Consider the following 27340-nt stretch of genomic DNA (forward strand, 5'->3'; position numbering starts at 1 on the left):
TTATGTTTTAGAGGGATGAGTCCGTCAAATAGTGTAGTTGCAGACAGTGATTAGTGCTACCAGGAAAATGAAACAAGATTTTATGACAGACTGGATGGGGTGTATGAAAAGCAGTCAGGAAAGTCCTCCCTGAGGTGACATCTGAGCTAAGACCTGAATGCAAAAAAGGAGCCAGTTTGGGAAAGAGCAGGAAAACAGCCCAGGGAATAGCAAGTGCAAATACCTTACAGTGTGGATGTAAAGAAGCCAGGATAGCGAACTTAAGAAGTAACAGGGAGAATGGTATGAGATGAGGGCAGAGAGTATGTGGGGGTCATACCACTTCCCTGTCCCTCCTCTCCCCTCTCTCCTTCCCCCTCCAGCTTCTTTCTGAGCACCTGGTTCAGCTGACCAGAGAAGGTGCTTTTTAATTATTATTGAATGAATGAGATGTAGAGGTTAAAATTTAGTTTTAAGAAGATCAAATATCTGAACTCAGAGACCTTGCTTTTTTTATGAAGGTTAGCTTTTTTTTCAGCAATAAAAGCATTTTTAAGTTTAGATATGTACTTTTTTTTAAGACATAATACTGTTACACACTTACTAGACTACAATATAGCATAAACATAACTTTTATATGCCCTGGAAGACCGAAAAATTCATTTGACTTTTTTATTGAGATAGTCGCTTTATTATGGTGGTCTGGAACCAAATCTGCAATATTCTTGAGGTATGCCTGTATATGTATTTAAAATTTGCGTTTTCACGTAAAACCTAATGTGCTGAAATATAACATATCAACTCTAATAACCCGCTGATAAACTGCAGTGTGTTTTTTAGGTTTTGTTTAAGTATGCCTGAGGTGTACTAGTCACTTAAAGATTTATTGTTTTACAAATCAACATTCCTGAAGATTTTGAATCTGGTTTTTAGTACTGGCTCACCTGTTAACCAGTTGTAGTCTTGGACAGCTCACTTGATCTTTTTAGACCTGGGTTTCCTTATCTCTAAGCTGAAGATGTTTGCGGTTAACTTCACCCTACTGTTTCCCTCGGGGTAGTTAGAAGAGTATGTTTTGTTTTTGTTAAATCGCAGTGGCAGGGTGCTGTGCAGGACATAACTGGCATTCGCTGGGTTAGGACCAAGGATTCTAGCTGATCTGCAAGCCAATCCTTTTAAGAGGTAGATTACTGTGTCACTCCACCCCATGCAGTAGTGCCCGGTTAAGAAACAGCTTGTCACTGAGTGGTCTCAGTCTTTTAGCTCTACAGTGGTATGAATCTGTGACTTACTGTTTAAACTGTTTACTTTTGCAGCTAGCTTGTAAATACTGGGCTCCTCATATCAAGAAAAAATCACCTTTTGATATAAAGGTACGTATTTTTGCTTTGCAACATACTTTTTGAATAAGTATGCTCTTTGTTATCTTTCTTTCAAGAGCTAATTCAACAAAAGCTTTCCATAATATTTTAAAAATTAAAATTAATGACTTTCTAATTACCAAAGTAATAATTACTTATAATAGAAAATTTGGAAGATACAGAAGCTACACATGAGAAAATAAAAATTACTACACAAAGGTAACCTCTGCTATCATTTGTTGTATTTCCTTTAAGCTTTTAAAAAAATGTGTGTGGATTTTCCTGTTTGTAGATTCTTAGATTGTTTTTGATTTATCGTTATTGTAGATTTTTGTGTAGATATATTTTATTATTTATTTATTTATTTTTTTTTTACTACTTTTCTTTCTATTATTTCTCATTTTGAGGAATGTAATTAGGGGTTATAAAAAATTTCTTAAGTATTGTTTCAGTAGCAGTAATATTTGATAACTTTCCTAAACCAACTTACTTTGTGTAATTTCAGTGATTGAAAACTCTCAATTTAGAGTCTAAAAAAAGTTATTTGAGATATTAAACATTTTTATATTTCTAATAACAGGTAATTGAAGATATATATGAGAAAGAGATTGTCAAATCAAGGTAGGAATGAGTTTAATTTTTGTATATAGGAACTAGATGGGACCAACTTGAATCTTATCTGAACTTCTAAACTGAACGTAATCATAAACTTGGAATTTTCTTTTGTTGATTTGGTCATCAAGGAGATGGTGACTAGGGAAACTACATCTAGCTGCTGAAGATATTTCTATAATAAGATATTTCTTTCCCTTCTAATGTCTGGCTCAGATTAGAGGGATTAAGTTCCTGAGGGTTTATTTTGTTTTTGAAGGAATGTGAGGAAGAGTAAGTATGAAGATTTTAAAATTTGAATTTAACTAATACTATTTTTTTATTTTCTGATAAATCTTTTTAAAAGAGTATTTAAAAACTATAAAAGTAAAATATACATAGTAATAAATGCAAAATAATAAAATACATATTTTGTATATAATGTATAAACTATATATATATTAAAAAATAAAGATTATTTTGAACAATATGCAGGAGAGGGTAAGTTTCAGTACAACTTTCCTATCCCTAATGCTCAGGTAATTTATTTATGTATATATATGTTTGTCTTCTACTTCTTGTTTTGTTTTTTTTTTAAACAGCAAAGAGTTTATACTTGATGTACTATTCTACATCATGGATTTTTTTTTTAAACAATGTATCTTGGACCTATTTGCATATCTACACCTGTAGACATATATATCCAGTGGGTATTTTAAAAGGTAATTGACTAATCATTTTGATATGAAATAGAAACATTTATGTTATGACTGTCATAAACTTTGTAAAATCTCAGATTTTTTTTTTTCTTGTATTTTAGTCTTAGGAGGTAAATTTTTTTGCATGTGTTTGAGTCTTAGGAGGTAAATTTTACTAAATACTGTGAAGGCAACTGCAAGGCAGTGTCAAAATATGAGGCTAGTCATTTTGTTTTACTGATTTATTCTTGAGCCTGTAGAAGTAGGGAGGAGACCATGTTAAGGATTTTTTTTTTAACTTGAAGAGCGATTGGAAACTAGTGGTGTTGGAAGCATGAGGGTGATATTTTAAAATTTTGGAGAGGGAAAGAGGCAGGAAATTAGGTGAATATTGTTGTAGTCAGATTCAAGAAAATGATGGCTTAGAGTAGCATAGAAAGTTGAGATAGAGAGGAGTTACCAATCTGAGAGAGAAGTGACAAGATGGTTGGTAGTTGGATGTGGTGAGTGTGGGAACAGAGGAATCAAGGACGACTCCAAAGTTTTTGGCAAAGGTTGCCAGGTGATTAGTGGTGCCATTACTAATTTCTGCTGTTGTTGGAGGTAGAATTGGGTGTAGATCATTAGTTGCTTTTGGAAATGCTGAATTCTAGCTACTGAAGAGCCATGCAGAGGGAGGTGTAGAATAAGCACTTGGGTATCTAGGTGTAGAGCTCTGAAGAGAGGACTGGGTTGAGCCTACTTTGTATCAACCACCATTTCAATGCCAGGGGTGCATCAGTGAACATAGCAGATAAAATCCCTACTCAAGGAGCTTTTGTTCTAATTCTTATCTAGACAGACGAAGTATATACAGATACGTAATGTCAATGCTATGAATTAAAGTGTGGTTAGGGTACAGCAACAAGGACTGCTGCTTTAGACTGAATGATCAGGCAAGGATCCTCTCTGAAGATAGACACTTGAGCAGATATGTAACATGACTTGGTCTGAGGGTGAGTATGGCTGAAACTGCCTGAGGAAACTGAACTGAAGATGTGGGTAGACAAGTTTTAGGCTCCTTTTTTGTCACATCTTAAGGATATACCAATCTGGAAATTACCTTGAACCTTCGGAACTAGCTCTCTGCCTCTTTTCAGAACAGGCTTTCCCTCCTTACACTTCAGTGGATTTCTTGGGGTTTTGTTGTTGATATTTTGTTTGTTTGTTTGTTTTTTATTTAGGCCTTTGCTATTAATATTGCTTCCTTGAAGATAACCTTTATATAATTAACAACTAAAAGCTGCCAATGGTTGTTTTTTAAGTTATATGAACTTGGCTAAATTATTTTTTAATTACTGAAACAATTAGCAGTCACTGGCTGGGCTCCCTAAGATTTATCATTGCACTCTTTACAGCCATTTCCTCGTCTTGTACACATTTTTGAATACTTGAATAAAAGTGAACTGATTGCATCCTGTCCCCAAATTTCAAAGTTCAAAAGTTAAATGCACTTGTATAACACATAAACTGTAGTATATATTTAAAAATTTGAATAACTGTTTTTTAGACTAGTGCCTTGTGGAAGCCGTTTTGCTCTGTTATATGCTCGTTCACAGGAAATGGCTTGATGTAAGATTCATTAACTTGTTTGTAGGCTATCAGAATAGGCAGTTTGTAGCCATAAGGCACTCTTAATGTTATACATTAAAGTTCTTAAAATATACATTTTTTTTTAACATCATTCCTATTTTCCTGGGAGGCATCTGGGAATTAAATCAATAAGTTATCATATTCTTATGGTATAAATGATCACTTCTATGATCTCAAAATTAGATAGATTTTAAAATACCACATTGCCCAATCCCCATGCAATATGTGGTATATTCATATTTGCCATCCTTACCGTTATCAAATTTGGCAAGCTTGTCTTAATGTATTTTTATCTGTTTGATTTTTAAATATTAAAAATAACAGTGTCATTTCTTGAGTGCTTATTGTGTGCCAGATTCCATTCTCAGCACCTTGTACATAGTAGTGCATTTATCCTCACAACTACCCTGTGCTAGTCCCTGTTATCCTCTTTTTATTGCCCAGCCTCTAACTTGTTCTCTGGCTCTTTCCTTGTTTTCTGGCTCTTATCCAATACTCTGTTCTTAAACAGGACAGGGTTCATTCCCCGTTAGGACTCTTAACCTGCACACTTTGGTATGATTGTTAATCCTGTTGTGACTCCATCCAGGTGATTTTTATACTGGAAAAAGGGGGTGACTTATATAGAGCAATTTACTTTTGTCAGTGTTTATATTTCTTTTTATTAAAAATGTTTAGGCCCCTTTTCTGTGAAATGATACAGAAAAGTCATAAAATGTATGGAAATGTGTATATAGCCTTCTGAATTACCACCAGTGAGGTTAAAAAAAAAAAAAAGAGCCAACATTGTCAGCTTCCCAGAAACCCTTGTTTGCCACTTTGCTTCACCATTTTAGTATCTAAGTATGCAAACATGAACCCTGGAGCTTAATTCTGCTTGGTTTTAAACTATATAAATGGAATCACATGACATGTACTCTTCTGTGGCTGACTTCCTTTGTTCACTGTTATTTGATTTTTTAATCATCTATTTAACAATAAATCTGGAAGTAGCTAGTTCAGAAATTCATAACATCATGGACCTTGTCAGCCTTTTAACAAAATTTTTTACTTTCCCTGTGTGGTTGCAAAGGGGCTGCCACAGCTCCAGACCTCATGTTTTCATACAACCATATCCCAAGAGAGGAGGCAGAGGACAGTTCTAGCAGCAAAGAAACTCCCTTTTGCATGTCCCTACCACTCTTTTTTTAAAGTCAGATGTAATGATCTAGTTAAGATACAGTTAATAGAGCCAATTTATTGTACATGAATTATCCAGCTTTGAGTGGATTTAATGAAATGAAAATTAAACCCTTGACAGAATCAGGCTTTATAAAGCATGCTCTCAGTAAATATTGGTAACTTAATAAAATAACTGTCCCCAAATCCTTTATGTTTGTCATTATTACTTGTAATTTTTCATCCTTATCTTTAAAAGTTTTCTGGCATGATGTCTAGTCCCTAGACCCATTTTTATATTTTATATATATATATACATTTAGTTAAGCTCTTTACTTTATCTTTCTCAGAAAGTTTAATGACAGAAGCATAAAACCCCAAATTTAATGAATACCACCAAGACTGCTAGAAGAGAAGCTGAGTGTTTTTCAGAGTGTTTTTGCTCTATCTTGACCTATCAAAACTGATTTTTCACTTGTCAGGTCATTAAAAAAAAAAATTGGCCACTGCACCTTTTCTGTACATGAAGAAACTAGGTCCCAGAACGTTTAAAGATGTTGCCAAGATGGCACTGAATTATGACCAGTATATTGATCTATCTTGTGAGCCAAGATCTTCCTTTCATCAATGACCTCCTATTTGTGGCTGAAGAAATTAAGTGTGCAGGTGTTTGCACAGTGGGCCCTGAATTCTGTTGCGCAACATGCATTTAAAGTGATATGCCTGCAGCTGGAGATCTAGAGTGCGCCACACAAGCTGTTGTGTCCTCTCAGTGGCCTGGCTGATTACAGAAGCCAGTGCCTTGGCAGTGTTCTACCTTTGTGCTGTTCCACAGTTAAAACCTTCCATTTCATTCTCACTAAAGTTTTGTGACGTTACTTGCTCAGTGAAACTATTTAAGAGATCAGAATTGAGTGGAATAGGATTTTGACAGGGTAATGGTCTCTTGGGGTACTATAAATTTATAATGCATACACATTTAATTTTGAAAGCTGGAGGATAATATTCCAGTGGCAGTGTTCTGGTCTGGCTACTTTATGTCTAATATATAAAATGATAAAACTAAATTAGTGGACATTTGAACCTACCTTTAGAGGGATACCCTGTACCTGCCATATCATTTTTCCATATAAAACAAAACACTTCTATTTTTTAAAGTATATCAAAAGTTATCTGATATTCCCTCCACAATTTTCTAATATTTTAGACTTAGTGTCAAGACTGCAAAACGTTGGAAACATCTGATTCCCATGTTTGTGATATAGATGCAAGTTTATAGGAAGGCATGATTTCAGCAGAATGTTTTCATTTCAATATTACATGAAAGAATGTTAGTCAGTGCTTAGGAAATTGAGACAGGCTAGCTCTGGGCAGTTGTGATCCAGTATTATGAATACTGATGAACATTTGTGTTTTGATTAAAATTATATGGCTTATTAATCAGTGTGTTATATCCTTGTATGTCATGGTGCTGATTGTGTTTGTTATATGAGTGAGATATAAGTAACTGTTCTTAGATAATTTTTTGAAACAAAATCAACTATCCTGAAACAAAATATAAACAGCAATTTTTAAAAGCAAAATTCACTGCCTTCAGTGCATAAATAAATATGATCATTCGGACATACGAGTCAATATTAAAACAAGATTCCAGAATATATCTGCATTAGTAACTGAGAAATGTGTATATTCTCTATTTACATATTTTTATTATTTATTTTCATATTTTTAGATTTGCCATCAGAAAGATAATGCTCTTGGAATTCAGGTGAGTTAAAGACTTTTCTTTGATAAAGTTAAAGATGACAGAATGATTAACTTTTGGCTAAGTTTTCTGTACCTTTCTGTGAGTGCATAAGAAATTAATTATAAATTTTTGAAGATTTATGTTTTTGTGATTGGCTTATTTTGGAATATGTGTGTGATATCCTTTGTTTTCAAAGTTGATGCTCCATTGTCAGTGTAACTGTATTTTGAGTTGTTTCTCACTAATTAAGGTGGTGTGTGCTGAGCAATTTCTGAACTCTGGTTCCTCTAGTGATCATTGGGAGTAAATTGGAGTGTGTTCTATAGCCATTTTTTTCCTTCAAAAGTAACTTGTTAATACCAAGGCAGCCTTGTTCTGAGCTAAGCCACTTACAAATATTTTAGACAGAAAAGAATATATAATTTTTAGATTATGATTTAGATTATATTACAACCAGATGTGGCCAGTAGGCTGGAAATAAAAGCCAAGGTTGTTACTGATAATAGTAATATTTGCCATGTATTGAACGTTGTGCTAGGCACAGCGTTAAACATTTTGCATACAGAGCACTTACAGCAACCCTGCGAAGTCAGTATTATACTTTCCATTCAGTGAAAGAAAAAACACATCAGGGCAGTTAAGTAATTTGTTCAAGATAATGCGTTTAAGTAATTGACAGACCTGGGATGCCAACATCTGATGCCAAAGTTCATGGTTTTTCTGCTTCTTCGCACTCCCTTGAGGTCTTTTCTGTGTCAAAGTCAGTCTCTCTTTAACACCTGCTTACTCCCTACATACATTGATTTGATCCTCACAAAAAATAGCATGAAGTAAGTGTTCTTATTATTTTTACAGAGAGAAATAGAGGTTTATAGTTATGAATTAACTTGTAAATGGAGTGCCTACTCTATTCTAAGAACTATGTTATTGAATACATGATCTCATTTAATCCTCACAATAATCCCAGTAAGACCTTCCTTACTTTATAGAGGAGAACACGGGCTAGAAATTGGATACATCCAGCCCTTAGATTAATGTGTCCTTTTACCATATTATGCCATCTTTCAGGAAGATTAAAAATCAAGAGGATGCTGATACACAATTAGGATAAAACCAGAATTCTGTAGTCCTGGCAAATATCAGATACCAAGAGAATTGTGGGAACTGAAGGGGTAAGCAACAGAATAGGTTGAAGGCACCAATGACAGTGGAAGATTTTTAATAACTGAAAAGGCAGATTGTTACCTTCCAGGAGCTTTTATGTGATTTCTGGGTGAGAATGCCACTTTTTTCTGTGCAAGTCTCCAGATATAATGAGTCTAAAGTTAGTAGTAGAGATAATTGATGGTCTCTTGCTAGAGTCTGAATTGATTCTTTGATGAAACTCAGAAGGACATGTTATATAATTGTATTTGCTGCAATTGCCAAAATAGGATCAGGGAATTATTGAACAGTCCTTAAGTCTGGATTAAAGAGATGTAGTTGGAGTTAGGTCTGTATCATCTGTATATCGTGGAGATACTGCATCATCTTGAGCAAATCATTGACTCTCATATTCTCAGAGTCCTCATCTGAAAAATGTAAACAATAGGTTTAGAATTTGCTATGTAGTCCGATAATACCCAAAACATTGCTGTTAAAAACTGTGGCAAGCCAGTAATATCCCTGGGGCATCTGGCAGACACAAATATAAAGATACTCTGAAAGCGTATGTGTTCCAACCATACTGCAAAAAAATTCCTACAGGTAAGACCCTGGTAAAAGTGAATTCAAATTCCCAAATTACAAAGCACATTAAAGCAAGATTCAGTTGAAATAACAAAGAATAGAATCAGATACCTTCTTCTGCCAGAAAACCCCAGATAATCAAATAACTGATATACTGTCAAATCATTATATTTAGAATTATTATAAGTATAAAAGAAGAAATAGAATCTGTGAACAAGGAATAAGACACTAAAAGTGGAAAGGTTTGGTGAAAAATGGAAATAAAAATAATTCAAATTAAAAACTCAGTGGACAAATTAAATAGTAGGTTAGACACAGCTAAAGAGGAAATTAGTGAATCGGGATTTATAACAGGAAATTAACAAATAATAGCAAAGAGAAATAGAGATGGAGAATGTATAAGGCAATTAAAAGATATGGAGGCTAGGATGAGAAAGTCCATTAGGAATTTCAGAAGAGATTTAGAAAGAATGAAGAAGTGACAATTTAGAATAAATGATGGTTAATAATTTTCTACAGTTGAAGCATGAGTCTTTTAGATTCAGAAAGTATAGCAAATTGTGAACAGAACAACAAAGACAGAGTGAAGATGTTAAAATCTGCTGGAGAAAAAAGATTACTCAAAGAAGAACAAATTGACTGTAGACTTCTCAAGTGTAATAAAAGAGTGTAGAATGAGACTAATACATAGAAAAGTAGAAATATCAATTTAGAAAGAATTCTATCACCAGCTAAACTTTCATGAAATAAAGAGATTTCAGATAGATTCATACTAACAGGCTTACTAACAGAAGGTCTTAAAGGACATAATCCAGGGAAAAGGAAATTAAGCTTATAAGAAAGGAATGATACGAAGTTTCATGCCTTTTATTTATGAAAGAATAGTCTCTAACTTGGAGCCATTTGACTATCATTTTGGATAAAATACTATTTACCAGTTTCCTAGGCTCTTGCAAATTAAACAAGAGGGATTGCTAAAGATAGACCCAGGGAAATACCAACATGAGCAGACCTTTGAAGCGTAAGAGGAAGTAGAAAAATTATATGCTATAGCAGATACACCTTACCTCAGTGTACATGCATGTATAAATGTTTGAAAAGTTATGCATGTGTGGTGATTTAAAATAGGATCAAAAAGTTCTGGTTTTTTGCATTAGTGCTTCAGAGTATTTTATAGCCTAGTAAGGTAATTGATGTTTCTACTACTCTGAATAAGAAATGGCTAAGCTTTGTTTTGGAAATCAGAAATATTTATTTTGTTTAGGAATATTTTTCACCAAAGTTTTAAAATAAGAGTTTTGACATCTTGAAGGGGAAATGCCAGTTACATAGAAAATTGGTTTATGTTGAATACCTTGTAAACTAAGTAACAAAGCCTTTTTTTGATTGTTAAGTCTCTGTCTTAGTTTCTTGAAATCATTTGATCCTGATAAGAGTTCGTGTTAATTTCTCAGATACATTTATCTGTGAAGCTGCCCATCATATCATTTTGTTTCAGAGTTGGTATTTGTCAGATATTTTTATTTTTAACTCCATGAAGAGCCTTAGATGAGGGAATATCCAGTGTTCTAATGGTGATAATTATGTATGTTAGACACCTTTGACATCTTCTTACTTGAAAGTATAAGGCTCTCATTCACCAAAGCCACATTTGCTATATACATTTGCAGTAGGTAGCACTGACCGATATTATAGGTAAATTTGTAAAGGATTCCCGAAAGTACAAATACAGATTTCCAAAATGTTTTCAGAAAGTTGTAAGTTAGGCTTTTTCAGGGGAGTGGTATATTATAATGAGGTGGTAATAACTAATCAAATATTCTATGCCTTTTTATTCTTCATAGCCAGTATCTTGAAAATTACCTCTGGATGAATTATTCTCCAGAAGTGTCCAGCAAGGCCTATTTAATGTCAATCTGCTGTATGGTGAATGAGAAGTTCAGAGAAAATGTCCCAGCTTGGGAGGTAACAGATTTAAATTACTTCACAGCTTTCCTACTGTGCCCGCTTAAGCCATTACAAAGTTGCAAACTTTTTATCGATAATAAATAATGTTTCTAGAGCAGACTTTATCCAATAATAAAATAAATGTTGAGAAAAAGAATGGATGTATGAAAATAGTATTAGATTTCTTTCAGTTTCAATACTTCCTTTAAACTAATTTATTGTGAATTTAAAAATTATGAATGTGGAGTTGTTTTTCTGCTTTGTGCTTGAAACAAAGAATGGCATGGATTATAAAGACTTTTACATCAGATAAAGTAAAATTTGTGTTAAGTTGCACAAATAGTAATGCTCGAATGAATGCCTTGTTTCACAGCAAGGTGTGTGTATTTATAGTTTTAGATGAATAAAGTTGTGTTTCCAATGTCAAGAGAGATGCTTTTATTGTAATTTCAGTTCTCTCTTTGCCTCTGATGTGGGATCTGTTTTCCCTTTTTGAAATTTCTAGTGGACTGACATTTTCTCTTTGTGTTGGTATAATAGAGCCTTGGTCAGCTAATAGAGGACCAAAATCTAGGTTTTTCTCTGGCCACCGTGAAATGGTCAGCTCATCAAAAGAGTTTTTTCCCCTCCAGTCATGAAGGAAAGGCATGGATGCTTCTCATCTCTTTTGAGGGGACAGTCTCCAAAATGAAAAGGTTTTACATTCTTTAAGATAAAACCATTGACACTTCACTCAAATATTCATTATGTGACTACCATCTTATGGCAGTTTAGAGCCCAAAGGAAACTAAAGGCCTTGTGTCTTATTGAGCCATCTTAGGGATTTCCTGAAGTTCCTTCAAACTACTATAGGAAGAGAAAGTGAAGCCAGAGAATGACCTGATCAGCTTGCATGTTATAAAGACCACTTTGGTGATTACAGCTTGAAATAGAGAAATGACAATACAGATTAAGAAAAGAGGTTACACAGATTTGGAAAGTAGAATTGCTTGGATTTGATGATTGAAGTAACTTAGGGAAGGGCATTATTTTCAGTAACCTTCCAGGCTTGGGCCACCAAATGTAAAAGGTGAGAGTGCCATTTATCGAGATAGATAGAAAGAGGGTTGAGGAATACTTTGGAGGGTACAAAATTGTTGAATTGAGTTTTAGACTTACCGAGTTTAAATTGCTTTTGAATGTCTAGAAGAAATTGTCTAGTGGACAAAGGAATCTAAGGACCTAGAGCTAAGGAGAGAAGTATGGAGTGAAGATGTATATTTGGAATCATTAGCTTTTGGCAGTTGAAATATGGAAGGGGGAGAAGAATGGGGCTGGAACCCTAGAAACACTGCCTGTAAAGTGACAGAGGAAGTGGTGCTTTCAACACATTGAAAAGGAGTTGACGGTTGGTAAGAGTCCATTGGACTTGATCGCCGTACAGCTTCAGGGCAGCGCTGTGGGCAGAAGCCTGTTTCACAGAAGTGAGTGAAAACAGCTACTGTAGACCACACATTTGGAGCGCTTGTCTATGAAGGATGAGAGAGGTAACAGAAAGGAACTATGTGGGGAGGTGGATCAAAGAGAGGCTTGAATATATTTACATTATTTATCTTTTTTATTTTTACATTATTTACATGTTACGGGTAAGGAGATAATATAAAGGAAATCTCAAGGCTGTCCTTGAGATTAATTAGAGTGGGAAAAGTATAGTTTTTGCTAAAGATGTTTTTTCTTTTATTTAAATTAGAAGAATTTGAATACTTCAGATCTTTAATAAGAAAACAAAACCTGAACTAATTACCAGCATAATCCTTAAAGAAAAAATAAAGGAATTAAAGCCATTATTTTATTTGCTGAAGGTTTCTGCAACTCTCACATAGTCCTGCCAGAAACCTATATTTGACCTGCTATATTTTGCTGTTAATTATAAGTAAGCAAATAATCTTTTTGTAATGTAGTAGGTTTTGTTAACAGACTCCTAGAAAGTCTGCCAGTGTTGTTTAAAGGCGAAAAAGCGGTGAGCAAGTCATTTCAAAATGCATTTTTATTCTTTCTCATTCCAGACTTTTAAGAAGAAGCCAGACCACTTCCCATTCTTTTTCAAGTGTATATTGAAAGCGGCATTAGCTGAAACCGATGGTGAATTTTCACTCCATGAACAGACAGTCCTACTGCTTTTTCTTGATCATTGCTTCAATAGTTTGGTAATTTTACTTTATCTTTTGGGGAAATGTTCAAGTTTTCTTGTTCTTTTGAGTTGAATATAGATGAGGTTATCCCTATAGCCAGCTCTTCATCCATACTCATGAGGAATGAGGATAATGCTAATGGCCTGATTTCAGCCCCTTCAGAGTGAAATCATTTTATAAGATCTGTTTGCTTTTTAATAGATTTAGACTTAATCTCTTCTTTTTTCTATCTAGCCTCTAAGTAAAATGATAATACGAACTGAAATTCTCCAAATGTAGAGTGGCGAAGAGTGTTAATATGCACGTTGAGTAATGAGATCTGTGTTGTAGTCTATACACAAAAACATAGTTTCATTACTTTTCAGTCGTACTTCATGCCTAAGCTAGTAGGTCAGCTGGAGAGTTATGTTGTTGTTGTTTTGTTTGTTTATATGTCTCTGAATTTGAACAGAGTGTTATGTTTTGAGTTGACTGATGAGGGATGGTTATATGATCTTTGAAAATCTCTTGGGTTGTGTATGACAAGTTTTTCATTCTTCATAAGATTTCTAAAAAATAAATATTTATAATAATATTTCATTTCTGCTTCTCTACTGTGATTAAATGAAGGCATATACCTGCTTATTTAAAGATAGATGCTTCTGAATTTATAGTGCATTTAGACCCGTGCAAAAGAATGCATGGGATTCTTTTCTTACACTGAGGACTGAGTGCTGGTAGATGGATGTTTGTTATCTGTTTCCATGTGCTACCTGACAAAAATCCTGCAAAGGCATTAAAAAAAAAAAATTCACAATATGTCAGTATTACTTTTAAATTTTTTTGCTTTTTTTTTCATTTTTTAAACACTTATTAAACTAAACAGATGTGAATGGATGTGATTCCTTATCAGAAATTGAACAAAAATAAGATTTAATTAGTCTTAGTAGTTTGGTGTAAATTTAATTAACCTGAAAGCTAGCTTATTATTGAAATACTTTATTTTTTTCCAGCTTACTGTCAATTCTTATTATCTGAGGTAGTTATGCTCTATAAAGTGGCTGTGAACACTAAATTAGCTAAAACTGAACCATTGCTCATAGGGAAAACGCAGGGTTAGGTTCCTGTAAGTCTCTGGTCACATTTTCATCATCCGATTAATCCATAGCCTTGTTTTATGTGTAGTTCTATTTAAAGTTGCCTTATGTAATAATGTATACTGTTGATTCATTAACATTGAACTCATGGCCAACAGTGCTGTAACTTATGTCTGAACAAGCCTTATCTAACACACGTATTTTCTATGTAAGGCATATCATAACCTTCCTGCACCTAGGAACACTGGACAACACTTCAGCCCTGTGCTTGGGGCCATTTTAAGTAGCAAAATCACCAAGAGAAAACACAAAAGTGTGAAAAAGTAGCACTAAATAGACCATATCAAGGATGCTTGTGTACAATACTAGAGCCGAAGCAAGAAGGCAGAGCATCACCTTGTTCAGGCTCAGTGGGAAATGTGTGTGTTGAGCAACTCACATTTGCCTCTGCCCTCTACTGTCTGAATGGCCGTGAAAGCATCGGGAGTATTGCATTTGGGTTACAAGTGCATCTTTGCAAGTTGAAGAAGGGATTGGTACCTACGAATATGAAATCTTCAAGTAATGAGGCTTGGCTGTGTCTTTTTTAAAAAGTATTGAGCTTTTTAATAATAAAATATCACTAGTTTGAAAGTATTGATGGTGTGTTTTCCTCCCAGCACTTAAAAAGGCAGTATGCTCCTTATGTAAAGACTTTGGTTAAAATGCTTGTGTGTTTATAAACTTGTTCTCTTCGTGCTTTAAACAGGAAGTAGACTTGATACGAAGTCAGGTACAGCAGCTCATCTCCCTCCCAATGTGGATGGGCTTACAGCCTGTAAGTATTTAATTTCAGAAGTTTATGTGTATTTGTAAATGGAACATGTGGTTTTAGACTGTGTAGCTTTAGTATGAATGTAAAATGGTAGCTAAAAATCCCCTTTCCTGCTTACAAAATTTACCTAATTTACTGTGCATTAACCTAATCATAGGTGTAGTTTTTTTTTAAGTTTTAAAGTTTTTATGTGTAGACTAATATATGTTTCACCTAATTTCATTATTATAAGGTGTAATAAGGTAATATCTATTGCTCATGAGAAAAGGAGTTAATTTAGCAAAATATGGTTATTTGTATGTATGTCTTTGGATGAGACTAAATAGACTTGACTTCTTTATTTCCCTTGATTGGGATGTACATTCAGCTATAGAAGATCTGAATCATGTTTAATATTAACAACTTCATTTTTTTTTTCATCTAATTCTCATTATATAATATGCACCAGTAGCAATGACAAATTAACAGATCTTAGAGAGTAAAGTTAAAACTCTCAAATTTCAGTATAATCTTATTCAGAATTGCATTTTATGCACATGGGTGGTTTTGCAGACACCCAGATGTGCAAGCTCATTCATAGGTACCAATGATGGGGGTGAAAACAGGCATATATAAATAATTAATACTGAGTTCAAAACTGATGAGTGCCGTAAGGAAGAATGTGGTAGTGTGGACATTTCCTTGTTTAGCTGTGATAGCTGTTTTATGTTCATTGTTTCAGACTCATTTTTCGAATTTTAATGACTATGCTCATAAATGTTAATGCTTATTTTTTCAAACTAAAGTTTTTAATTTTAGAAATAAGAAAGAAAATGTATTATGGAGCTTAAAATCTTAACAGTAGATTCTTTTGTCTTATTGTTTTCTATTAACATGTCAGAATTGAATAGTTTTTAAAAATATAGTTACTAGTTACTTAGTTTTCAGGTTTTGTCATGTTGCTTTCCAGTTTTATCCCGTTATTCTATACTGTATCCCTACATTAGAAGGCTGGCTAATAGTTGATCTAATCTTTATCCTTGTAATTACTGGTGATTTAATTTCATATCACTCTTTCAGGCACGACTGGAATTAGAATTAAAAAAGACACCTAAACTAAGAAAATTCTGGAACTTGATTAAAAAGAATGATGAAAAGATGGATCCAGAAGCAAGAGAACAGTATGTTGCCAAAGCTTTGTTTCATGTTGGTTTATTATGCTGGGTTGTGGTGTTGACTGATGTATTGTTTCCTTTACGTAGTGCTGAACCAAATAAATGGTTAAGGAGTGCTTTTACTTAGACTGTCATATATTTCACAAAAGTCTAAAGAGGAAGCCAGAATATGACCATGTTTTCCTTCTATCCCTTATCTCTGCTCTGGTGATAAGTGTATCGCTGGTCTTCTCCCTGCCTGCTGTCCATTATGGTCTGTCTGTTGTGGATGGTTCTCAGTTTTCTCCACAGTTTTCAGGCTATCAGTCGAACTTTTCTTTTTTTTTTTTTTCTTACACCCTCACTCTTAACAATGACTTTTATACACTCTATTTTATATACTTCACTCATTCAACAAATATTGGTTATTTATTATCCTGCTGGGTACTACTGTATAGGGAATATAGCAGAGAACAAAATGGAAAGTAATTCCTGCTGTTGTGGAGCTTACATTCTAGTTGGGGAAGGAAGCAATAAACAGATGAATTATGTAGCATATTAAATGGTAGTCCATACCAAGGAGAAAAACAAACCAAGTATAAGGAATAAAGAAGTAGGGGAGGGTTATGGGTTGTTTGAATAGTAATTATTATCAATTGGATAAAAGTCTGATAGCAAGTATTTATTTCATCAAACAGAATGCTATTTGTAGGACACAGGGACAGAATCAGCATGCTCTAAGAGTTTCTCTCTCTCTTTGAGGCTAACTGGTCTGCCTGTGCTCTTGCCTTATGTACTCCATGACTGTTCTAGTGGTGATCCTTTTTCTCTCTCCATTTTAAAGTGCTCTCTTCCTCTCACTGTTTTTTTCCCTCTGCTTACATACATATGCTTAGGACTCGCTTCCCTGGGGCCTATGATAACTTCTTTCGACTCTTGTCTTATTTTTTCATCCACTTAGGAGAGTAGTCTGTACATCTGTAGCTAGTAACTGAAGCCATGAGTAGGAGTGAGATTATTTAGTGAGGTATGTAAACCATGAAAAGAGGCTTGAGGACAAAAAGAAGTGAAGCTTAGAGTTATGCTGGTGGTAAATGAGAGGAACTGAAAAAAGCTGGATGTCAGAGAAATGAGTTTGGGAGGAAGGAAGTGAAAGCTATAAGAACAGGATATTAGGACAGGAGTAGGAATATCCCTCCTTTAATTTCGAACTCCAGTCTCCTCTTTTTCATGATATCTTTCCAACGAACAGCCTCTTGATTGGATTAATTATGTGATATCTTTGCATCATTTGACTACTTTTTAAAAATTTAAGCACTCTCTTCCCATTACCTCAGTGTGATTTAATTCCAAATCAGTAGACTGTTCATTTCTTAAACATTCCTTCCCTAACTACTCTTTCCCTCCACTCTACATGTTTGAAGGTTAACCTTCTGAGCTCTCTTCCAGACCAACTGCTTTAGGCCACTGTGCTTTCTTCTCTGAACTCCTAAAACACACTGTATTTTTTATGGAAACACCAGCTCTTTTCGTAGTAATTAGTCTACGTATAGTTGTTGAGAATATAGGATCTACAGTCAGGCTTATCTAGGTTTCACACTCTCATGCTGTGTAACTTTGGCCAAGTTACCTCACCTCTTTGAGCCTCATTGTGAAATCCAGACAGTAGTACCTGTTTCAAAGGACTGTTGTCGGTGTTCAGTGAGATGGTTTGCATGAAGTCTTTCACACAGCTCAGATCCTGGCACAGTAAGTGCTGAATTAATGTCAGCCAGTTTTATTAATTAATGCTGGTTTGTGCTACTAATTACATTATATAACTTCTCATTTCCGGTGTGTTTTAGTCATTCCTATCTTTTGTATTTGCAACAGGACTGGCAGAATCCTTTGTAGCTCTGTCCAACAGATTGTTTTTTGATTAATTGTTACAGAGTGCATCTTAAATTAGTAATGAGTGAAAAATTGTTTTTTAAACTAACATTTAATCTTTAGACATTGAATACTCTATTGTATTTAGTAATTTAAACATCTTAAAGGATGAAATTGCTCATCTCACTCTAACTACATATTTAGAAGTTAGATTTTTGTTGTTAAGGGCAGACTGTAAATGAAATTTGAAGACTCCTTTCTAGTCCTGACCTTTAAATCCCAAGTGAAAACTTTTACAGTGGGAAGAAAGAGGTGATTCCCTAGCTGGTGTATTAGGCCAGCAGAGAGGCTCTTCTTTTCTTCATGTGGTGCCATGCTTATACAGAGAAGAAGCTGTGTGTTCAAATTATGGTCCTGATTTCAGAGAGAAATTGAATATTTTGAACAGTGTGAGAAAGGTGATTTGACATTTAATTTTTACTTTTGAAATAATTATTTCTCAAAAATAATTTCGTCCCTGTTATTTTAGAGCCTATCAAGAAAGAAGATTTCTTTCACAGCTCATCCAGAAGTTTATCTCTGTGCTGAAGTCAGTCCCGCTTTCTGGTAACTGTCTTCCTTCTCTCAGCTTATTTGTGAAGTTACCACTTAGATGCCCATACAGTATTTACTCATCTCTGGTCTAAGAACTGCTCTTAGAGTGGTTTTGAATTATATTGAGAAAGTGTACGTCCTTCCCTTTTCAAGTATGTTACCAGTCTGAATATTGTGACTGCCTTACAAATTCACCTAATTTGAGGGCACCAGCATTGTTATTGAAATGTCCATTTATGTAGCAAAATTTTTTGAGCTTACTTGTAAGACACAGGTTCTGAACAAGGTTCTAGGACATGGTGAACAAGACAGTCACAGACCCTATCAATATGGCATTTACAATATGGTACTGAGTAGTGTTTTTAAGCAATATCAAATACTGTTGTTTGGAGGGAAAGAGGAGAATTATTTTGACATACGAGCTACAAGATGAAATGAGAAGGATTTCCCTCCACCGTGGCCCCTATTTGGTAAAACAAATATAAGTAAATGCCATGTAGGATATAAACCTTAAAATATACCATGATTGTACTACGTATAGATATACATACGTGTGTGCGTTTGTATTATAGACCCACGTACCAAGAGGAGCTAATTACATTTTGCTCAGTTTAAAAATTCTGGGCAAAATTATTTTCCTTTGACAGAAGTAAGAACAAAAGATAGCACCAGAGGCCTTGTTTAAGTGGATTTAACTTGAAAGTCACTCCTTTAAATTCTTTAGTTTTTACAGCTGTGTGACCTAGACTGTATCTCAGAAAACCTGAACTTCAGTTCTAACCAGCTATTACTTTGTTCTACACTTTTATCAAGTCATTTTCCTCTGATCCTCAGTTTCTCACCTGGAAATTGAAGAGCTAGTGTAGATGTTCTCTAAGGTCTTTCTTTCCCAATTATGAAATTCTAGAGTTATGTTATCTTAGGCTTTAGATTATGAGCATGTGTTATTTCCATATAGTAGTCACAGAAGTATTCACATTTCTTTCTTCACATAAAGCCTTCTATATTCCTGTGTACTACAAATATATAAGTGGATATACTTAAGCCTTTGTAGGGTGCCTTCTGCAGGTCTAGCACTGGGTTATTCCCTGCTGGGGGTTAGACTAAGCAGCAGTAGGGACCTGAAATTATCTCCTTTTCAGTTGAAACACTCTTGGCAGGATGCTTTCAGCTGATAAAATGGTAGAACATTTCCTGGCATTAGAAAAAAAAGATTTGTACTCTGAAAGTGTAACATGTTTCAAGGTTGTAATTATTTTAAAAACAAAAATAAATGTTTTTAAAATAGTACATTAATGCTCATAAATAACATAAAGTAAGATAGTGATTTTAAAAATATTTTATTGCTGTGTGTGATTGACATTTTAATGTCAAATTTAATACATATATAGTGAAAAAAAATCACAAAAATTGCCCCTTCAGTTTGTTGTGTATCTTCCCCACCTGTTTTCTCTGCAGTCTAAAGATATGTACATATCTTTGTATGTATACATATATGCATATAAAAGAAGTCCTCAATGTTTAGTGTGTGTAGAAAATAAGAAAAATATGTCGAGAACTGAGATAAAACTGCCTTTCTGGTTTTTAAATCTTCAAATTTTTTCAAAATTAATCATTCAGTACAGATTTTTAAAAATTAACACTTCAAAAATATTTTTGCAGCTCTTATTTTTAAAATGTGTCTCTGATCCAAGCTAGTTTTCTCATTTTCTCATATTTGTAGAGCTAAATTTAAGGATAATACCTGCCCTTCTTGAAATGTAAGTGAAGTCTATTCTCTGAGTCACAGTTAGTCCAATCCTGATGAATGAGACAAATAACCTTGTTTAAATAACTAAATAGTTGCCAGCTTTAAGATAGAGTACCATGGAGTGACCTAAGTAAGAAAATTCTAATATGTTTTCTCTGTTATATTTAGAACCTGTCACTATGGACAAAGTTCATTACTGTGAAAGATTCATTGAACTTATGATTGATCTAGAGGTAAGAAGTGTGCAATGACTTTTCTGTTACATGATCATGCAGGAGGCTAAGATTAAGCAAATGACTATGTATGATGAAATGTTTCTTTATCACCTCAAACCGGCCTTTCTTTATACCTATTTCAAGGTGTCTTATAGAGAAGGTCAAGTGTTTAACCCTTGAAGTTTTCAGAAGATGCCTGTCCAATGGCTGCTGTTTGTATAGAAACCATTATTTAATATGGTTATTAAACATGAGTCCAGCAATGGCAGTTTACCTTCTGTCACATTTGACTACCCCTCACAGAGTTTTACATAGAGGCTGAAGTCGTAGGTTTATGGCCATCTCATTAGTGATCTCACTTTTCTAAATGTGCCTGTTATTGTTGATGAAGAAAGATATTGCTAGCTGCTTGCTGTTGCCAATCTTTAAAATTAAGATTCTTAAAGAAGATTCCATATTATTAGGTGCAACATCTTGATGCAAAGTTCAGATGCAGAGTTAGTGTAATTTAGATTGAATTCCTTTCCTTTCCTCTCCCACTTTAATGCAGGAAATTGAAAGAAAATCCTTTCTGTCCATCCTTATCAGGAGAGGTAGGGTTGTTTCTTGACATGAGGATTAGAGTATTGGACCAGCAGTCATTCATGAGTCTTCATTCAAATTCCAGCTCTGCCAGTGACTAATTTATAACCTCTGAGGATCTCAATAATCTCTTTGAAATGAGAATATTTGGCTGGATTCATGGTTTCTAAACTGTGATTATGTCATAGAGGAATGTGGAAAAAGGAAACCAAGAAAGGAATCTCCACTTTGCAGTTTCTATTCCCTTTTCTCTGATTTTAAACCTACACACAATACATATTGGAATATCATATAGGATTTTGTTTGAAAACCACTGGCCAGGATGTCTGAGACTTTTTCAGTACTGAATTTTATTTAGAAACATTACCACTGAGTTTATTTACAACATGGACTAGACCCCTACTTTATAAACAGTATCTTTTGGGGGGCTGAGGGCACTTTGTGTGTGATTAACACTTCTGAGCTAAGTATCAGTAGACTTCACCCCTAGCTGGGAGAACATGCAGACTTAATGTCATGGTATTTATTTTCTTCAGGCCCTCCTCCCCACAAGGCGCTGGTTTAATACCATCCTGGATGACTCCCACCTTTTGGTTCACTGTTACCTTTCCAATCTTGTTCATAGGGAAGAGGATGGCCATCTTTTTTCCCAGGTGAGTATTGATGTATCTGAACATACTTATGGTTTTCATTTCTAAATTGGTCTTTTCTTGGCCATGCAACTGGGAATACTGGGATATGGCACAAAGTAAATTTTGCTAAATATTGAATTGAATGATATAAATTCCCAATTAGTCATTTTAAAGTAAAATCCAGTCTTAATGTACAAAATGAATTCATTCTTGTGCAGGTAGCCTCTATTTTATATTATAACCTTTGTTAATCATATGTGACTTTATTACTGGACTAAATTATGTGCTACATAGTCCCAGTTATTTGTGTATTTTGATTTTATGTCAGTAACCACTGTGAACATAATAGATGATGAGCATTAATTTGAGTGAGCTGTGCCCTGATATCATGGCTGAGTTTCCATAAGATGATGGTGACAGGGATGACAGGCAGATGATAGCACGGAAGTGCACATGCACTTAGTCTGCTGCCTTGAGTGAGAAGGCAGATGTATTTTGTTTACTGCCTTGGGTAGGAAGACAGAGTTTCAGGGTTATCCATTACCTGTAATGTCATCCGGAAGAAAAGTCTAATAACATACTTCTAATACTTGCCTTTTAATGCGATCATAGTTGGAGATACAGTTTTTAATGTGTGTTTGGATATTCTCTTAAGAATTCTTTTATCTTGTATCTGTGAGCATGAACATTCCCTTTTTTCCCATTCTCTTATTAAATTTCTTATTAAGTTTCCAGTGATTTATCAATATATTAAAATCCTAATATCTGATCTGCCATAGGTTAGAGTTAAGAATAGTAAAAATTTGGGGTGAATGCAGCCCTAAGTTCTGTTGATGCTGCCACCACAGGGGGAAAGCATGCCTTCATTAGCAGGAACCAAGCCAGAGGAAGGGCTCAATGGCCATGGAGACCGAAGAGAGGAATGAATAACTTAGTTTTTCCAGCCTTGCTGTTTTCTCCTAATAGATGCATATAGAAGAGTATCTCTAACTGTGAATTGCAAAACCCTTATTCAGAAAATTCTAAGTGGTAAAAGTAAAAGACCTCAGGAGTTCCCTCTAGTGGTGTAGTTCTATAAATTTGCAGTAATTAGATTTTTTTTTCCCATTAAAGTGCTTGACTTCCTTTGATTAGATCTTTAATGTCTCTTTAGTATGGGGATTGCAGTTTAAGTTCTTCCCTGTAGTAGTAGATGATGTATATGAAATAGACTTAACAATTTATTCACAAGTCATATACTTTATTTGCACATAAGTAAAACATGTTTGCATAAGTTCTGAAATGTTTGCTGCGGTGTTTACATTCCAATGCTTTTTAGTATCTCTGAGAAAGTATATGAACTTGTTTATTACTTTTAATGGCATTTTTCTTGCTTTCTTGCTCTTATGTTCACACAGTTTATTAATTTAAATGTATCCTTTCAGCTTTTGGACATGCTTAAGTTCTATACTGGTTTTGAGATTAACGACCAGACTGGAAATGCTCTGACGGAGAATGAGATGACTACGATTCACTATGATAGAATTACTTCTCTACAGGTAATTGGAGTGCATTATAACCTTTGCTTCTGCTCCGTGAAGTTGGATCATCAACAGTTTAAGTTTTGTATAGTACAAATAGGAAAAGGTACTAATTTAATAGTGTTTTCGTCTTGAATTTTTAAAATATTGCCAATTCTGATGAATTCATGAAAAAGAAGATTCACTTTTGTAGTCATAAATTTTGAGAATCAGTATACTGATATTTGACACTCAGAAATACGAGTTACTGGGCCAATTTGGTGCATGTAAATTTTTTTTTTATGAAAGAGGATTTCAACTTGACAAATTATGTGTAAATATTTTGTACGTTTGAAAGATAAACACATGTAATGGGACTGAAATTTACCAGGACAGCTCAGATATGTCCCCAAATTACTTGTTTCTATTAGCGATCTCATCTTGTTCTTGAACTCCACTTCTCTGGTGGCAAAAGGAAACTTTTATTTCTCAGTATAAACTAATTCAGTTCTTTACATTTTAAAGAGTTTTGCAGGGGCATGAAGACTGAGACAAACTAAAGTTCAAATTGTCTTTCGTAATCAGTTCCACTGTCTCTCAAGGAGTCTCTGCTCTCCCTCTTCTTCCCCAAAATGGCCTCTGGGTGCATGAAGACACTGAGATAGCCTCATTGGGAGAGGAGTAATCTGCACACTGTCCCAGCTGGACGTCTTTTTATGCTATTCTCAGAACATTAGTGTTTTTGTCCTTCTGCCTCTGCCCTTGTAACCGTGGCTGGTGTGGCATGTGGCTGTTCTCTTGGCACCAGCAAGGCACAATGATTGCTTGCTCGGAGCGTGGCTGTTGACCTCGTTCATGGTGGTGCTAGAGTTCTCCTGAGAGCTACTCTCCTTCATTTTCTAGCTTTGGCTGCCCCATTTTCAGGCTGGGGTTGCAGGATCATTTTGCGGTTGCCTGTAGTCATCTCATGGCAGGCTCATCCGTAACCTTGGCAGCCTTCTGTGTCATTCACTACGGTGCACATGAGAACTTCTAGGTCTTCTCTGTGCCACGTGGGCATTAAGGAAGACTAGGGATGTTATCACGCACATACTTAATCAAGTCGGCATAATGCTGCTATTTCTGTTTTCTTGCAGCTTACCCCATGTTGGTTGGAGGTGTTACACTGTGAGGTTCTTCTTTCCAAAGTTTCCAAGTGAAGCAGGGCATAAGCACTCTGTCCTGTTGGCCTCTCCCTCAAGATATCTCTTCAGTAGGAATTACCCTTGGGAATTTCTTTTAGTTTTGTTAGGCCAGTTCTTGATAATAAAATGTTCTGTTAATTTTGTTTTTCTCCCCTCCTGTCAGTGAAGCTGACCTTCTTGGTTATTTTCATATATATTCAAAATACAGTTTTAGAAATCAAAATCTGAACATTGACTCCCGTTTAGGATCTAGAACATACACTCCTGCCAGAACAATTTTGTTTTTTTCCCATTATATCTAATGCCTTTGGCTAAATAAGGCAGAGGTCGCATATGAGAAGTATATAAGAGAGTGCAGTAATTTTTTTAAAAAATACTTTTCCACTATACAGGATATGTTGTAGTTTATTATATTAATATGTGGGCATTAATTTTTTTTTTTTTTGGCTGTTCTTTTTCAGAGAGCTGCTTTTGCACATTTCCCTGAACTGTATGATTTTGCCCTCTCAAATGTGGCAGAAGTAGATACTCGGGAATCCTTGGTCAAGTTTTTTGGACCTCTTAGGTAAGGCAATATGAAAGGACAACCAAACTTTAATTTCCTCTTTTGCTTTTAGTTAGTTTTGCACTACTTTAGGTAATGTTACTTGCTGCATTACTGTATGTTAACGACTAGAACTAGTGCTTCTCTGTAGCTTTTGGTATCTTTGAGTTTGAGTCACTTAAATATAATTATATATCTTCTGTCTTTTTTTTTGATAAAATTTTATATTTTTCACAACTTACATAGTTTTCCTAGGTCTTAAATTTTTTTAAGGTAGGACAGAAAGCTTGTATCCTGTCAGTTGTAAACAACAGAAAGCAATAAATGTTTATCATGTGATATTAGAGGTAAGACATAAGAAAGTGTTGGCATGTTTAAAATTTATTAAATTGTTAATATTCTCTGCCACTTAGCTATCTGCTAATATACTTTTTTTGAAAGTGGCAGTAATAGCATACATTTATTTACTATGTCATAGGTACTCTGTTAGTATATAAATAATTTAATCCTGATTTATGTGAGAGGAGTAGGTACCATTGTACATATAATGTAGCTGAGGCCAGAAGAGTTGAGTACTTTACCTGGGTCACACAGCTAATAAGTGGCAGAGATAGGATTTGAACCTATCTGTCTGATTTCTGAGCCTTTTTTTTTAAGGTATAATTAACATAAAATATTAGTTTCAGATGTACAACATAATGATTTAATCTTTGTGTTTATTGCAAAATTGATCACCACAAGCCTAGGTAGCATTCATCTCCATACATACAGAATTTTTTTGTCCTGTGGTGAGAACTTTTAAGATCCACACTGTTAGCAACTTCCAAGTATGCAATACAGTATTGCTAATTATAATCGTTCAGTACATTACGTCCCCATGACTTACTTATTTAATAACTGGAATTTTCTTCCTTTTGCTCTCCTTCACCGTTTTGCCCACCCCCCACCTTGGGCAGCCACCAGTCTAATCTCTTTTTCGATGAGCTTGGTTTTGAGGTGGGGGGGTTGTTTTTATCTTTTGTTTCTTTTTTATTTTTTTTTCCTTTAATTTCCACATATAAATGAGATCATATAGTATTTGTCTTTCTTTTTCTGACTTATTTCACTTAGCATAATGGCCTCAGGGTCCATTCATGTTGTTGCAAATGGCAAAATTTTATTCATTTTTATTCTGAGCCCTAACTTTTAACTATTGTGCTCTCTTATCTCTCCATTGTCCTTTACTCTTTATGTTTAGTTAATTGATTATTTAAATTGAAACAAATTAAGGTTGTTTTGGTTATTCATTTTTATATGAGGATATAATAATAACTCTCTTAATAATACATAGGTCTACTTCCTTTTAAATAACAGCATAGAGTTCTATTAAATTAGTATTTAATTTATTTCAAAAATCATTTAAAATCCATTGTATGTTAGCATACATATTGTTAATGAAAAATTTATTCTCAAAGTGAAAAAATTAGTGAGAAGAATAGCACTGTTTTACATTTTTGCCAATGTTTTTAATATCTGGCTTATTTAGAGACAGTTAGATTTGCAGAGCTGCTTCTGGATTCAGTTTGTTGTGAGATGTTATTTTGCCTGAAGTAAATGAAGAAAATCCAGCTTTACACAGAGGGAAGTGCATTTTAATAGCTTTTTCAAGTATTTAGGAATATTCTTCTTTGATACATATTAAAACTTGACAAGTGGTAATTTCTTAAAAATTAGTTTCATTGTGGTTCTGAAACCATGTTAAGGAAATCTGTGCAATTAAAGTGAATTGATTTTTTAAAATGAAGAGATATGCCTTGCTCATGGATGAAAGGACTCAGTCAAGGCATGAGTTCTGCCCAAATTGATCAATAGATACAATTTAATTCTAGTCAGAACCTCAGCAGGATGTTTTATAGACTATGACAAGCTTATTCTAAAACTAGTATGGAAAGGCAAAGGAATTAGAATAGCCAAAACCACTTTGAAAAAGAACAGAGTTAGATTTCCCCTACCTAATTTCTAGACTTTCTATAAAGTTACAGTAATCAAGGCATTATGGTATTGAAAACAGGGTAGACATACAGTCACTGGAACAGAGTTGAGTTCAGAAACAGACCACACATATATGGTTAGTTGGCTTCTGACTAAGGTTCCGAGGCAACGCAAAGGGATAATTTCAACAGCGGTGCCAGAACAATTGGACATCCATATGCAAAGTATGAACTACACCCGTCCCTCACAGCATATGCACAGATTAACTCAAAATGAATTATAGACCTAAATATCAAATCTAAAACTTACAGGAAATACAGGAGAAAATCTTTATGATTATGCTTTGTGCAAAGATTTCTGTAAGCACAAATTCATAAAAGAAAAAAGTAGATAAATTGGGCTTCCTCAAAATTTAAAACTTTCATTTAAAAGACATTGTTAAGAGAATGAAAAGGCAAGCCCCAA

General features: G+C 34.5%; 1 protein-coding gene across 6 annotated transcripts in view; it reads left to right on the forward strand.

The window, feature by feature from the left end:
* Positions 1–27340, forward strand: part of AQR (aquarius intron-binding spliceosomal factor) — a 103884-nt gene that overhangs the window by 1579 nt on the left and 74965 nt on the right. For all 6 annotated transcript variants that reach the window (XR_010380894.1, XR_010380893.1, XM_064485764.1 and 3 more), the window contains exons 2-13: positions 1296–1352; positions 1921–1961; positions 7152–7187; positions 10739–10859; positions 12887–13027; positions 14837–14905; positions 15962–16062; positions 18434–18510; positions 20417–20481; positions 21582–21698; positions 23102–23215; positions 24822–24925. Coding sequence is in view for 4 of the 6 variants with exons in the window: in XM_064485764.1 (XP_064341834.1) it covers positions 1296–1352; positions 1921–1961; positions 7152–7187; positions 10739–10859; positions 12887–13027; positions 14837–14905; positions 15962–16062; positions 18434–18510; positions 20417–20481; positions 21582–21698; positions 23102–23215; positions 24822–24925 (1043 nt within the window). In the remaining 2 variants the exon portion in view is untranslated. The remainder of the gene's footprint in view (positions 1–1295; positions 1353–1920; positions 1962–7151; positions 7188–10738; positions 10860–12886; positions 13028–14836; positions 14906–15961; positions 16063–18433; positions 18511–20416; positions 20482–21581; positions 21699–23101; positions 23216–24821; positions 24926–27340) is intronic.

Source organism: Camelus dromedarius, chromosome 5, assembly GCF_036321535.1.
Source record: "Camelus dromedarius isolate mCamDro1 chromosome 5, mCamDro1.pat, whole genome shotgun sequence".
Classification (NCBI taxonomy): Eukaryota; Metazoa; Chordata; class Mammalia; order Artiodactyla; family Camelidae; genus Camelus; species Camelus dromedarius.